General features: G+C 35.2%; 1 protein-coding gene across 2 annotated transcripts in view; it reads right to left on the bottom strand.

Annotated features, from left to right (window-relative positions):
* The window catches only part of LOC142530767 (DExH-box ATP-dependent RNA helicase DExH11), a 54,976-nt gene extending 53,140 nt beyond the window's left edge, over positions 1-1,836 (bottom strand). For both annotated transcript variants that reach the window (XM_075636589.1, XM_075636581.1), the window contains exons 1-2: positions 1,550-1,836; positions 1,039-1,293 (exon numbers count right to left, since the gene is read on the bottom strand). In XM_075636589.1, coding sequence (XP_075492704.1) covers positions 1,039-1,293; positions 1,550-1,684 — 390 coding nt within the window. In that variant the 5' untranslated portion in view covers positions 1,685-1,836. The remainder of the gene's footprint in view (positions 1-1,038; positions 1,294-1,549) is intronic.
* Between the last annotated feature and the right edge of the window lie 14,864 nt (positions 1,837-16,700).

Raw genomic sequence — 16,700 nt, forward strand, 5'->3', positions numbered from 1 at the left:
TGAAACCTCAGGAGAAACTGGAACCACACGTGCTTGAACCGATAAACATCTTTCAGATCACCAACAAATAAATGCTCTTTATGATATTGAAATTTTAAAAACTCGCTGGTAATAAATACGACTGTAGCACAGCTGATGTAGTTTCTATTCATAAACACTTTTTTGCAGAGAAGAAATAGAACTACTCTCCAATCTCTCTTTCGAAAATTTCTGTAGCCAAATAACGCTGAGACATATAGAACATCCCCTCCATAGGTATTAAAAGCATAAAGTGCATTGAGGCGCATAAGGCAAGGAATGTGCTTTATTAAAGTGAAGCTTTATAAGGAATGATACACCACGTAATCCAATATGTACTTCGGAAGGTAATAAATGACAATAAAACTTGTCATCGGTCCAGAAGCAAAATATTACTATATTGTGCCTTTCATTATGAATTTTAGTATCCTTACGTTTTTGTTATGCTTAAAAACTGGTTATGAGAGTTTAAAATGCACAAAAAGTTGGCTTTACAGCCAAGGTGCAAACTTAACCGACAGGTTGCACCTTAACTCATGCAAGGGTTAAACCTCATTGAACCTTGATCCCGGTCGCTTTTGCTTTTAATAACTATGCACTCTACATCATAATCTTGTCTCATAATATTATAATCGTTTAACTCTGCTTGGGACGGTGCTTTATGTCTTTGTATTTTAAACATGATGTTTTGAGCTGGGAAGGTCTGCATTGGATTTTTTAGGGCAAGTTTAGCGTTGCAGTTTTCTTAAAAATTAGGATCTTCATTATTTATGTTTTGTGGCATAAATTTTCGACAACTCCATCAGAAAAATACCATACTACAGAACCAGCAGTTTTACCATTCATGCAAGTAATGGATTTGATTCCCACTTACACACTACAGAACCAGCACTTTTTATTACAGGATTCAACTCCAAAACATCACGTCAGAGATATATTTGTACCTCAAATCTACTGCAATAATCATTCATGAAAGTGCACAACTTGGGCAAATGATGAATAAAAGCCAATATTTTTTACCTCCACCGACTCTGGCTCCCAACCATCCATGTCCCCATGTTTTTTGCGCCTAGAAGGCATTTCCCATAATGGAACAACCACGGAACGTGGCAGAGATGGCTCTAACTGAATTTTGGCCCTGTCGAACCAGTTAAACTCCCATTGCTTTCCAGAATTTTCCGGACAAAAAATATCGTCATCCAACCTCGGTTCCAAATATTTCTCCTTTACATACTCTTTTACCGATTCAGGTGTTTCCCTAGGGAATGCCGGTGGCTGCCCCAAAAAATTCAAGCAAACACAAAATACCAAGTAAATTCTTAGAAAATCCATTTCCAAGGAAGCATGATACAATAGCTCTGTCTCAAAAAGAAAATAACAAATTGAAAAATCACGCAGCGTTCACGATTCATTCAAACTTTTTTCCAAATCAGCCATTACACGTTCATAAAACTTAAAACAACGAACACATGAGAAAAAGGTCGATCCATTTGAACAGAAACATCTAAATCGCAAGTAAAGTAATACTGACGAGGATAAAATCTGGAATGGAATGAAGTGGAATTTGGCGTTCCACCGGCGGGAGAGGTTCAATCCTGAGATGGCCACTATGCCCCGTGAATCCCACACGGAAGGATAACTCATCTGCGGCAGGCACCCGATCCATTTCGCCGCTAGTCGCCACTCAATTCAATGGGAATTCGCTGAAACGCTGTGTTGTGTGAACGAAGAAACTCTAAAACCCCTGCGTTTATAAAGTACACGTGGAAATCGGATGTTCCTTGCTGGCACTCATGCCATGGTTGCTTTCCAGATTTTTAATTCGTTCGGACAACTTGCTTTTAAATCTCTATGAATGTGTTTTAAATTTCGATAAGAGAAAAGTTTATGCATTTCCTAATTAACATAAAAAAAATTGCATTCTTTGGATCTATATATTAGTTTATGCATTTTCTAATTAACATAAAAAAATTGCATTCTTTGGATCTATATATTTTTTTATTGATGATGATGAAAATATAATGTTAATATAGCATATTTGACTATTAATTTTTTAAATGGGTAGGTCTCTTGTGAGATAGTCTCACGAATCTTTATCTGTGAGACGAGTCAACTCTACCGATATTCACAATAAAAAGTAATACTCTTAGCATAAAAATTAATATTTTTTATAGATGACCCAAATAAGATATCCGTCTCACAAAATGCAACCCGTTAGACCGTCTCACACAAGTTTTTGTATTTTCATATTTGGAACAATTTATAAGATTTTGAGTTTAAAATTTGAACAATTATAAACATGGGTGATTAATATCATTATTTGTTATAAATTTTTGGTATTCAAATATCATATATTAATATCAGATCTGAAATATTTGATACTCAAATATCATATATTAGACCACATTTTTAATATTTTGCATCGATTTTCATCCGAAAAAAGACTTGGGTCATAAATATCAATAATTATTATACATGTTTGGATATTCAAAAATCATAAATTAATATAAGATATATATACTCATGAAAGAAGTTGATTAAGAGTCGGTAAATGAGGAGTTGGAGAGAAAAGATTCTGATAGTGGCGAACTCCCTGAAGACGCTTCAGGGTGATTATCAAAGAAGAACACATAAATATGCAAAAAAAGGTGATTATTGAAAAGTCCACGTCAGAAATAATAGACACATAAGATCAATTTTGCACATGCTGTGTTATTTTTATTGCATAGGAAGTTATGTAAATATCTGTGTAAAGTCGAACATAGGGTCACCTTTGTTGTTATATTTTGTTTGTAGAATAATGATTTATGGGATGGTCATACGATCAATCCGAAGAAGACTAGCATAAGCATGATGTCGACTATGCAGAATGGGTAATTGGACTCCGGAGGCCCAATGTAAAGAAAAGAGACATGGCAGAAAGAAACGAAGATTTTACATGGATTAGTTCATGATTTCTTAAGTTGTCATTCTGTGTGAGTAGGCATTGGGACACTATGGTATATACTGAATTTTATATTTTAATATTTGGTGTGAAATAAGTTTCGAGACAACTTTTAATGGATTCGCTGATGCCAATTAACTTTATGAATTTTTTAGACAAATTGAGCTTAAGCCAATACATGGCTTTGATTCCAACACTACCAAAATCACCTATACACCAACATCCATCATTAAACCCAAAATCCAACAACAACACATCCTCAGAAACAATAAATCAATCAATCCAATAATACAAGTGTAAGCAAGAAAGATGACAAACTGAAGTTAAATGCATAGACATGTGCGGTAAATGGGACCCAAGTGAATTGAAATGTGCATATATGGATGTTGGGAAAGGGGGGTTCAAATGATATGCTTGGGCGTGCATGCCGGGAAAGAGTCTTAGTGGATGTAAAAGTGTATTATCTACTGTCAATAATTAAAGTCCACGAATATCAATGAAAATGTTACAAATTTGCTTCCATTTTGTCAAACACTCTGTTTGAGTTGTTTTCTATTGCCAATAAGTTTTGGCCTAGGGCATACGTTTCTTGTCCGCTTGTGATCAATTTCTTTCAATGACTCCCAGATCTTAAGAAAGGGTTTATCAGCTGGTGAAGGAGTACATGGATTTGTGGGATGATCTATAGCTTGAATTAGTTGCAACAATAAATTAATACATCAAACTCCCTCGTCGGACAACATTTAAGTAAAGCTTAAGAAATGCCAACCAATGGCCAAAATATCCTAATACATATGTTTACACAAAGTGAACAAGTTAGAGAAGCCAAGGATATTCCTGTCACAATAGGTGTAGAAGAAGCCAACATGGTATCAATGATATCGGGATAAGACAAAGAAAAAAACAAGTGAATGGTCTTTAATGGTGGAGCTGATGATGCTCCAGCAACTTGGTATATGAAAGTCGCCTCAGTTGTAGACATATGAACCAGATAATGCAAAGGTAAGATCAAAAAACTCTAGTCGCTCCCAGTAAAAGAAGTTTATATCTATTGTACATGATAGTGGTTTCCTTGGCAGGTTCAGGACTAATGCCAAAATTAGAGATTGATGTAAAAAAGAGCAACATCACGTCAAAGAGACTCCACAAGTTAATCAAAACAATCAAACCACTTCACAATTTGGCCAATGAATGACCAAATATAACCATGGTGTCAAACTCCTTACAAGAGCCAAAAACAAGCAAAAGACAAAGGGAATCATAACATATTCCAAGAAGTCAGTGCAAAGGTTGTCAGAACAACACTGATCGGTTACACCACATGAAAATAAATCTACTAACACATGAAAGAATGGAAACTCCTCCAATTAAGACAACAAAAAAAATTTAGGACTCATTCTTGAGGTCAACAAATTTTGGTCAAGAGAAAAATGATTGTTGTACTGTTGTGCAAGATTGTTCTGATGACTCCCCGATCTCGAGAAATTTAACTAGCTATCAAAGGAGCTCATGTTATTCATGGATTGATCAAGGTTTGACATGCATGAAAATTGTAACGTCCCGAAAATTTGAAGGTCCACGTGAATCACATGCATGCAATTATCAAATTTCTTATGTATTTTAAATAAATTTTTTATTTGAATTTATTAAATGTGGTAGGCATGTTTACATATTTAAAATATGATTTTCTATTAAAATGCATAAAACTGTGTTTTAAAGATTATTCGAAATGCGATCGAGGGCCATATTAGGGAAAATATTTTATTAAATAATTATTTTTAATTATTTAAAGTGTGGTGTATTTTAAATGGAATTTTCAAATATGAGGTGTTTTGAGGTGATTTTATATGCCGAATCGTATTTTTAAACAGTATTCGATTTTCGACAAAAATATGAATTTTTCGATAACTCGACTATTATTTTCACAAACTTTTCCTAAACAAAATATTTTAAATATTTATTAAAAGACTTAATGGGCCTATTATACCTTGATTAATGGTCCTAAGCTATTATTAGGTGTTTTGATTAAATATAAAAGCCAAAACCCTCCCCATAACCCATCACAATACACGTCCACCCCTCAAAATAATACAAGGACTCTCCCCCACCACCACCAGCATACACATACACAAAAATTTAAGGAGAAAGTCACGTGGGTTATGAGAGAAATCAACAAGGGTCCATCCCCGCCAACGTTCTCCGCATCACAAGCTGTTTTTCGTGCGTATTAAATGCAAAGGCACGCCTTAATCTCTTTTTTCTCATATTTCACACCATATTATGTGTTTGATACATGATTTCATGAAAAACATGATGCACTTTATTTATTTTCTTTTTTATGGCTATACATGCATAAAACTAGAGTTTCCTCTTTTTAAAACTCATCCTACTGATGCACAAAGGGGTTTCCATGATAGGAGAACTTGAAGGGATGTTTTTTCACATGTTTAAGGGTCCATAGAAGCATGTAAAAGGGGCATGGACAGTAGGGTAACAAGGCTGAAGGAAAATATGCAATTATAGAGTCGTAGGGTCTTGGCTTGAGGTTTCTTTAAGGGTGGTCCTAGTTGGCTGGAAGAGAGTCTGGTGCAAGGAGGAATGGTCATAGGGTTCAAGGGTGGTCGCACGCATGTAGAGGACGGCTTGGTGGCTGTGGCGTGTTAGCGGCTATAGGCTTGGTTCAGTAGGTTTTATTAGGGTTTCAGTCATGGTCCTAAGATGGGTAGCTAGGGTCGGGTCGCTTGAAGGCTAGGAGTGAAGCACACTTGGCCAGGGAGAGCTGCGCGTTGTTATGGTTGACGGGTTGCTGGGCTGGGCTCGTTTGGGATGCAGGGCCTGGTCCAGCTGCTTGCTGTGCAGTCGGTCTAAGTCCTAGGAGGGTCGACCAGGGCCTGGACCAAGTGGTTATGGGCTAGAGCCGAAATAGGAGAAGTTAGAACCCTAATAGAAATAGGACGCCTATGCAGAAACTTCAGTAGTTGGTAGGGATGTGTTTAAGAGGCTCAGTGGGCTGGAATTTGATGGAATATGGTTTAGTTAGGTGTTATGAAGCTTTTCAAGTTTGGTAAGTTTGGGAAAGTTACGAGTCAATACGAGTCAAAACCAGGATGTACGTTTAAGTTTAAAAACGAATCGAGGAATCTATCGAAAAACTAAGTTTTAAGTCTAAAGAATATTTATGGGAGTGTTTCAAGGTTATATGTTAAGTTTGGAATGATGTCAGACGTCGTTTCGAGGTCTAGGGTTAAAAACAAAAAATTATGCTTCTAGGAGTAAAACGGTCATTTTACACTTGAAAAATGTTAGACGTCATGGCAGTGCCCTAAATGCTATAAAATAAGTTAAAATATTTATTTTAAATGTTTATGAAATTTAATGATGAAACGTTAACGCTAAAAGATATGTTGCATGCTTGGTTTAAAAGAAAAATGATTATTATATGCATGAATTTTATAAAGTGATGAAAATATGAAATGTTAAAGGAAGTAAAATAATTGTGACTAATACGATGATATGATAATACGTAAGGCCAAGGCTTTTGATGGGTGAGAATGTCGTTGATATCCCCGCCGCCCAGTACTGTGGTTGCATGTAGATGGATCCATCGAGATTTAATACGAAAGTCCCAATTAACGATTTAAATTCAACGAAAAGGAAAATGTATATGTATATGGCGATATGGAATATGTTTATGATTATATGAAAATATTTATGTTTATGCATGTTCATGAAATGTATATGTTAAGTAAAAGTATTTTCATTGTTGCATATGATTGTATACGTATCTCTTGTTATTAAGATTTTAGTTTTCTGAGTCTTTAGACTCACTAGAAGTGATGAATGCAGGTGAGTATGATATTAATGTTGACGGAGGTCTTGATGGTTGATCTGACTGGAATGAAAGTGCACATAACCCGAGGACCAGCACTAGTTTTCCGCATTTATGATTTTAAGTTTACATTAAAGATTTTTACGACTTTTATTATACTTTTGACTGATTTTGAGAGGTTGTTAGTTTTAGCTTTACTGCTAAGTTAGGATTTGAAAACGTTTGACGATTTTATGTTTGGACTATTTACTTTGGATTTTCAAATATGGTTGGATGTTTTATTTTAAAATGGTGTCAAGATATTATATATATATGTATTGCATTCGGCCGAAATTAATAGGACAAAAAAAATTCTAGTGTATTTTAAAGAAAACGAGTAGTGCACGTTTCAGTTGGTATCAGAGCAATGTTCTTGCTAAGGGTTGTGCCACCGTCAGTGCCAGGAGGCTCAGTCGTCAAGTCTCGAATCTCTAAGTTTATTTGCTTTATATGATTTTTATGATGTTACCTGCATGATTACATGAATTATACGTTTACTTTACATGTTTAACAGCTTTTTGAGATTATATGTTTTATGTGCTTAAAAGTTGCTCAAAAAGGGATTAGTATATGCTTCATGACTAGAAACTGAGATTTAAATGCATGTTGGTTACATTAGAATTTGATTGATGGGTGTTAGGAAATGTTGAAAATGATTTGACTATATCAGTTTTTAGGTTTTAGTACTGATATTCTACTTTGTGGGTCATAAGTTAATCGTAAAGATTATGAATGCTTTTGAGACATGTAGGTTTTCTAGGAAAATACTGATGATGCGTGGTTATTAGTTGAGTTAATTTTGAGCCTTTCATATAAGGAATGATGATTCGAAGACTGCGATGATATTTAGAAGTATAAAATGGGTAATTCGGGATTTTAGGTTTTGATGGAAATGTAAGATTAGTTATTAGAATTGATTTTGAGTTTAATAAGCTTAAGATTATTGAACCTTATGTTAAGGGAAACTTATAAAATGGAAATAGGAATGCCAAGAACTTATGGGTTAATTGTTGAATTTTCAAAATTTAGAACCAATTGGATAATTTTCGAGGAAATTAAGAATTAATTTTGCAATTACTAAGGAATCTGGGGACTAGTTAGCAATAAGTGAGAATCAAATGGTTTAAATGATAGGAATTTTCGATGATTTAGGCTTGAAGGAATATTTAAAACCTTGAAATATCTTGTTTATAATATTATAAGAAATGATAATCAAGGGCATTGTAGGATTAATCAATATTGAGCTTAAAAATCTAAGCGTTAGTGGATGTTTTTGGGATTTTAATGTTGAAATATAATAGGTTGATGAACATCTTGGGTGTAGTATGAGGAAAATAAGATACGATAAGTTTGGAAAACACTTTCTAATATTGGGAATTGTAAGAAAAGTCGAAATTCGAGATTATAGTAACATAGAATTAAGTCACCATATGTCGTTGTAAGTTGCGATTCGCAAACGGGGATCTTGTAGGAAAATTTAATTAGGATTAAGGATATATAAGAACATTATAAAACTTATTTTATCAGAGCGGCGCAGCAGAAGCATGGATTATTTGGATACTAGAATTAAGTCCAAACTTTTTATTATAGAGGATAAGTAAATTTCGGGGACGAAATTCAATTTAAGGGGGATATATTTAACATGCCGAAAATTTGAAGATCCACGTGAACCACATGCAGGCAAATTATCAAATTTCTTATGTATTTTAAATAAATTATTTTATTTGAATTTATTAAATGTGGTAAGCATGTTTACATATTTAAAATATGATTTTCTACTAGAATGAATAAAATTGTGTTTTAAAGATTATTCGAAATGCGATCGAGGATCGGAGACCGTGAGCCATATTAGGGAAATTATTTTTTAAAATAATTATTTTTAGTTGTTTAATGTGTGGTGTATTTTAAATAGAATTTTTGAATATGGGGTGTTTTGAGGTGATTTTATACGCCAAGTCGTATTTTTAAACAATATTCGATTTTTTACAAAAATATGAACTTTTCGACAACTCGGCTATTATTTTCACAAACTTTCCTGAAAAAAATATTTAAATATTTACTAAAGGGCTTAATGGACCTATTATACCTTGATTAATGGCCTAAGCTATTATTAGGTGTTTTGATTAAATATAAAAGCCAAAACCCTCCCCATAACCCATCACAATACACGTCCACCCCTAAAAATAATACAAGGACTCTCCCTCACCACCATCAGCATACATATACACGAAAATTTAAGGAGAAAGGACTCTCCCCCACCACCACCAGCATACACATACACGAAAATTTAAGGAGAAAGTCACGTGGGTTTTGAGAGAAAATCAACAAGTGTCCATCTCCGCCAACGTCCTCCGCATCGCAATCTGTTTTTTGTGCGTATTAAACACAAAGGCACGCCTTAATCTCATTTTTCTCATCTTTCACATCATATTATGTGTTTGATACATGATTGCTTGAAAACCATGATGCACTTTATTTATTTTCGTTTTTATGGCTATACATGCATAAAACTAGAGTTTCCTCTTTTTAAAACTCTTCCTATTGATGCACAAAGGGGCTGCCATGGTAGAGAAACTTGAAGGAATGTTTTTCCACATGTTTAAGAGTCCATAGAAGCATGTAAAATGGGTTGGATAGTAGGTAACAAGGCTGAACAAAAATATGCAATTATGGAGTCCTAGGGTCTTGGCTTGAGGTTCCTTGAAGGGGGTAGGTTGGTCAGGGTTAAGGGCTGGGTCCAGGGGTCCTAAGGGGTTGCATGGTAGTCCTAGTTGGCTGGAAGGAGAGGCTGGTGCAAGGAGGAATGGGCATAGGGTTCAAGGGTGGTCGCGCGCATGTAGGGGACGGCTTGGTTACTGTGGCGTGTTAGCGGCTGTAGGCTTGGTTTAGTAGGGTCCATTAGGATCCATAAGGGTTCATTCATGGTCCTAATATGTTTAGCTAGGGTCTGGTCGGGTCTCTTGAAGGCTAGGAGTGAAGCACACTTGGCCAGGGAGAGCTGCGCATGGTTGTGGTTGATGGGTTGCTTGGCAGGGCTCCTTTGGGACACGAGGCCTGGTCCATCTGCTTGCTATGGAGTTGGTCTAAGTCCTATGAGGGTCAAACAGGGCCTGGACCAAGTGGTTATGGGCTAGAGCCGAAATAGGAGAAGTTAGAACCCTAATAGAACTAGGACACCTATGCAGAAACTTCAGTAGCTAGTAGGGACGTGTTTAAGAGGCTTAGTTGGCTATAATTTGATGGAATATGGTTTAGTTAGGTGTTATGAAGCTTGGGTTCAAGTTTGGTAAGTTTGGGAAAGTTATGAGTCAATACGAGTCAAAACCGGGATGTACGTCTAAGTTTAAAAAGAATCGAGGAATCTATCGAAAAGCTAAGTTTTAAGCCTAAGGAATATTTATGTGAGTATTTCAAGGTTATATGTTAAGTTTAGAATGATTTGGGACGTCGTTTCTAAGTCTAGGGTTAAATACAAAAATTATGATTATAGGGGTAAAACAGTCATTTTACACCTGAAAAATGTTAGACATCATGGCATGTTCCCTGAATGCTGTCAAATATGTTAATATGTTTATGGAATTTCATGATGAAACGTTAACGCTAAAAGATATGTTGCATGCTTGGTTTAAAAGAAAACGATTATTATATGCATGAATTTTATAAAGTGATGAAAAAATGAAATGTTGAAGGAAATTGAAGTAATTGTGACTAATACGATGATACGATAATACGTAAGGCCAAGGCCCAGTTGACGGGTGAGAGTGTCGCTGATGTCCCTGCCACTCAGTACTGTGGTTACATGTAGATGGATCCATCAACCTTTAATATGAATACGAAAGTCACAATTAACGATATGAATTCAACAAAAAGGAAAACGTATATGTATATGGCGATATGGAATATCTTTATGGTGATATGAAAATTTTTATGTTTATGCATGTTCATGAAATGTATATGTTAAGTAAAAATATTTTCACTGTTGCATGTGATTGTATACGTATTACTTGTTATTAAGATTATGGTTTTCTAAGTCTTTAGACTCACTAGGTGTGATGGATGCAGGTGAGTATGATAATAATATTGACGGAGGTCTTGATAGTTGATCTGACTGGACTGAAGATGCACATAACCCGAGGACTAGCGCTAGTTTTCCGCATTTATGTTTTAAGTTAACGTTAAAGATTTTTACGACTTTTATTATACTTTTGAGTGGTTTTGAGAGGTTGTTAGTTTTAACTTTATTGCTAAGTTATGATTTGAAAACGTTCGACGATTTTATGTTTGAACTATTTTCTTTTGATTTTCAAATATGATTGGATGTTTTATTTTAAAATGGTGTCAAGATATTTTATATATATGTATTTCATTCGCCCGAAATTAATAGGACAAAAAAAATTTCTAGTGTATTTTAAAGAAAACGAGTAGTGGACGTTTCAAACACAAGACAAACCATAAAAGGAAATGCATGTGGCATGTGAACAAAAGAGTAGAGAGTTATAGAGAAAACAAATCACAGTAAATAGGAAATTAGATGATGATGAGCTTATTATATTTTTATATAATATGCAAAATGGTAGCATTTGTATGAGATTCTGACCCAAAGGATCGGCGAAAACTCAGTAAGATTTAGGTGAATAAAATCAATTCCGAAAATAATAAAACTTGACTGAGATCTAGGCAAGATCCAAGGAATATATGTAGTGCAAATGCAAATCACAAAATGCCAACATGGGGTTAATAACGATCCGTACAATTAAGAACCACATGTGAAGCAAAGCAATCAAAAACACTATCTATGTCATTCTCACATATTCGTAAAAGGTGTGTAAGGTTCTAAAATTAATTATACGATAATTTGATATAATTAGAAAACTTATTGAGTCGATTAAATAAAATAATTAATTATGCCAAATAAATTTACAAAGTGTGTTAAATTATGTTATTTAGAATATCGTAGAATTAAACGATATAAAATACACGCAGAGTTTAAATAACACACGACAAAAAAAAATACAAAACTGGGATAAGTGGGTTCGAGTTACTATTTTTAGTGACGAAAGACACAATACATAATTATATATATGTATACACTTACCATAAATAGAAAGGAAAGAAAGAAGAAAACCCATCCCCAAACCCTCTGCCCAACGCCTTCCTCTTCCAGATTCTTCCGCCGTTGCGTTGAGCCACCAGCTGCCAAAAATGAAGTTCAACAGCCCATCAACATGTTTCCCCAAGCTCTATGTCACGTTCTTGTGCTAAAATTGGAAGAAAACAGAACATTCAAGCACGGTTTGTGAATCTGTCTCTGTGCGTGCTTCTGGGTCCAATTTTAGGTGAGTTTTTCTTCGTTATTTGGTTGATTTGGGGTGTATTGAGTAAGGATCCAAACCTTTTATGTTCCCCATGTTTTCCAGCCATGTTCCTCAGCATGAACAGTAACTCCGACAACATTTTCCATCAATGTTCCAACTGATGCACCACCGCGAGGAGTCTAGTTTCTCATTAGCTTCAATAGTTGGTAACATTAGATATCGATTCTAGATTTTTGGTTCAAAAGTGGGCTGTCGAGCTTGAGAATTTGAACAGCTTCAATTTAATTTGTTTTCGTTGATTGAAATGCGTTGTGATAAGGATCGGTTTGGGGGAAAATCGTTCAGCTATAATAGCTCGTGTTGGAACTTTTCAAGTTTGCAATCTTGATTTTGATGATAACAAAACTTGTTAATTTGTGTTAGTAATAATTTACCTTAGTGTGCAGTAGCTAGAATCATTCACGAGTTGTTTACGTCGCAAGCTGAAGAACTAACCGATCGCACAAACTGAATCAGTCTAACTGATTACGTCAATTGAACATTCCAGCTGATTTTCCAGTTGACATGTTGTTCAGCAGGAGAACCTCAGAAGCCTGGACATCCATAGGAGTGTTCAACTGATGAAGAAACCCAGCTTATCAGTTCAATTGAACGAGAGAGAAATCAGTTCAACTGACGAGTCAACTGATTTCACCAGCCCAACTGAAGATCAGTTTAGCTGACCAGTTCGAAGCATCAGTCAGAATATTTCAGTTGTAGATGAAGAAAAACTCTTTCAGTGGATTCCAGCTGTGCGTGAAGGTACAAAGCCATTGTCCAGTCAAATGACAATAATGGACGTTGAATCAGAGCATTAAAGACAAAACGTTTCAGAAGGGCAGTCAGAAAGTCGAGACACAAAGTCCAAGAAACGAATTCAAGATGCAACGGATACAATAAATGAGTCTCACTGTACGTTCAGTTTTCCCGCCTATATAAAGAGAAGATCAGTGAAGACTCAATAAGTTGAAGCAAGAAGAAAAAGAACGATATACCGAAACAAAAGATTCAACACAAACAAGAGAGAAAAGAAAGGGCACACACATCACACATAAGCTTTCAGAAGCAATCAGCCCGGAGGGACAATTTAACGTGTTATCTGCTTAGTTTAAAAGCTTATTTCTCTCAGTGTGTGAGAACATCCTTGTTCAGTTCTCACACACAAACACTCTCAACCACTCAAATACAGTCTTGCACAAAGACGTTAAACTTGTGCATGTAGTATTTGACACATAGACATTAAAGAAGTGTTGGATGGAAGGTGCTTGCCTTTAGTCGTATCTAGGAATTCAGTTTAGGCATTAGTGTAAGTCCTAGCTGAGTGGGTTTGTAAAAAGTATTGTATAAATCAAAGTCTTCTAGTGGATCCTACCCGAAACGGTAGAAGGGGTGACGTAGGAGCAGTTGAAGTCTCTGAACATCCATAAACATATCTTGTGTATTTAATTGATTAACTGATGTTTTCAAATTGTTTGGATCAGTTAGAGTATCCGTCAGTTCAGTTGTCACCATAACTGAACTGATGAATGCAAAAACTAATCTACCCTTTTTCGGTTATTTAGTTTACATGAGTTAAAATGTTTTCTAATATAACACTGTTCTTCACGAAGAATTACTTCGAGTTTCTTCCGCATGGTTTTAAACCAAACTCGATTTAATTCATCGGTGTTAATATTCTTAGAACACGAGCTATTGCAGCTCATTGGAGAATATGGTGTTTGAAATGCCTTCAAAGGCACTAGCACACTCGATCCTTCAATTGGTATCAGAGCAGGTTGTTCTAAGAAGAACATTTGAAGAAAACTGTGTTTTTAAAATTTTCTACTTTAAAATAGTGTTAAAAGTTATTTAAAAGTATTTCGTACTATTTTCAAAACTATATGAAAATATTTATATATCGGTCTTTAGCAAAGAGTTGAGAGGATTTGTTCTGCAACTAACGTTGTAGCCACCTCTCTAGATTCTTAGCTTTGGGGTTTTAATCAGCCTGCAGGGGACTGAGAATCATCTGCAAAGATGCACAGCTAAATTGCTCGATTGAACAAGTTTTCAGTTGCAAGCCTACCAGGTCAGCTGCTCTTCAGAGGAAACTCATCCATGATGGGACTTTGGTTGATTAAATCACCACCTGTATTCCAGTTGAGCCTATTCAGAGTCTGCTCGACCAGTTAGTCTGCGAAGAAGTCAAGTTCAAGCAGTTTAACTCGTTTCTCTAGCAAATTGAACTCACAAGCGAAGCAGCATTTCAAGCAGTCAAGCAACCAGTTGATGGTATATCCTGGTTCTGTCGCATAAACCAGCTGATATATGATGTTGTTTAAAATATGCTACTATTGTAGTAATTTTTCTCGTTCAACTGATATATGTACTCAGATGTAAATACAAGAAAATTTATTTAAATAAACATCATGTTTGTTCAGCTGTGTTTCGTTGTGACTGAATGGATATTTCTAGATCTCTTGTCTACATTGCTTGAATAATTATAACCTCTGAATGAATGATTAAATAAATATATTTCAAATACGGGTCTTTATTCAGTTTCTGAGGGGGAGTTTTTCATTTTACTCTCAAATTGAAATTATTTTCAATCAGTTTTTTTTTAAAAAAAATTTCCTTAATTCTGTTTCTCTCTCTTAAAAGGTTTTTCAATTCAGTTTTGGAGGAATGAGTTTTTTTTTTTTTTTTTCAAAACTTCTTTAAATTCAGTTATAAAGGGGGAGCTTTTAACGATGTTTGAATGTACTAAACCTTGAGCTGAATATATTGCGCTTAACTGCTCGAGTTTTTGTAATCATCAAAAAGGGGGAGATTGATGGAACTTTTCATGTTCGCAATCTTGATTTTGATTATAACAAAACTTGTTAATTTGTGTTACTAATAATCTACCTTAGTGTGCAGTAGCTAGGATCATTCACTAGTTGTTTACATCACAAACTGAAGACCTAACTGATCGCACAAACTGAATCAGTCTAACTGATTACGTCAATTGAGCAGTCCAGCTGATTGTCCAGTTGATAGGTGGTTCAGCAGGAGAACCTCAGAAGCCTGTCCAGCCAAAGGAGTGTTCAACTGATGAAGAAACCCAGCTGATCGGTTCAACTGACAAGTCAACTGTTTTCACTTGCCCAACTGAAGATCAGTTCAGCTGACCAGTTCAGAGCATAAGTCAGAATCTTTCAGTTGTAGATGAAGACAAACTTTTTCAGTGGATTCCAGCTGTGCGTGAAGGTACAAAGCCATTGTCCAGTCAAAGTACAATGATGGACGTTGCATAAGAGCATTAAAGACAAAACATTTCAGAAGGGCAGTCGGAAAGTCGAGACACAAAGTCCAAGAAACGAATTCAAGATGCAACAGATACAATAAATGAGTCTCACTGTACGTTCAGTTTTCCCGCCTATATAAAGAGAAGATCAGTGAAGACTCAATAAGTTGAAGCAAGAAGAAAAAGAATGATATACAGAAACAAAATCTTCAACGCAAACATGAGAGCAAAGAAAGGGCACACACATCGCACATCAGCTTTCAGAATCAATCAGCCCAGAGGGACACTTTAACGTTGTAGAGCCCAAAATCAGTACACGTAAAATCCATGCATTTATTTAATTGTTAAATCATTTATTTAAATTTAAGCATGACCTATTTAAATTACATTATTTTAAATTATGTATGTTTATGTGATGCACGTTAAAATATTTTCTCGAGTTTCATGTTTCAGGCGATTATTCGATCCGTGATCAAAGAAAAGAGACCGGTGACGATTTTGGAAATTTTAAAATGTGGTATTTTATTCTAAGTTAAGGATGAGACATTTTAAATAATTTATTTAGTTGTAGCATTTTAAAAGCCTAATTTGGTTATTAGGTGATTCTAAAATTTCAGAATTTTAAAAGGTGTACCTATTGTGTATTTTATTTCAATTTTTAAGATGCTAGTATTTTATGAGGAATTAGTATTTTAGTTAGTGTTTAATTAACTTTTAATTAGGGGTTAATTTTAAATTAAGCAATATTTTAATCCCCTAATTTGACTAAACACACGCACACACACCGAGACACACACACATACACGTTTTAACACACACAACACACACACACATATATCAATTTAGGTTTTCATATTTTTGAGAGAAGAAAATTAGAATTCCTTGAAGCAAGAACAGCCGCCCCTCTCCTTTTATTTCTCCAGCAATTTTTCGTAAATTTTGTTGCAAGAAAATTGTTGCACGATCATCTCGGATCAACCCTCGCTTCCTTCCCGCGTCGGGGTCGTCGTTTCGGTAACGTTAAAGATTTAAAGGCATGTATATTCTGTTTTTCCTGCGTCGATCTAGTCATATTATGTGTTGTGATGTTTTTATGCGAGAAAATCCATGTGTGATGTAAATGGTTTGAGCAGAAAAATTGTTTGATCAATCTATGCAACGTTTTTAGATCTCAGAATTTCGTTTTTACTGTATTTTGAATTACTGCGATTTTTTGGTCATGAATTTGGGAAAACTTTCAACATAAGAAAC

The sequence above is a fragment of the Primulina tabacum genome, chromosome 2 (genome assembly GCF_025594145.1).
Source record: "Primulina tabacum isolate GXHZ01 chromosome 2, ASM2559414v2, whole genome shotgun sequence".
In the NCBI taxonomy this organism is placed as follows: Eukaryota; Viridiplantae; Streptophyta; class Magnoliopsida; order Lamiales; family Gesneriaceae; genus Primulina; species Primulina tabacum.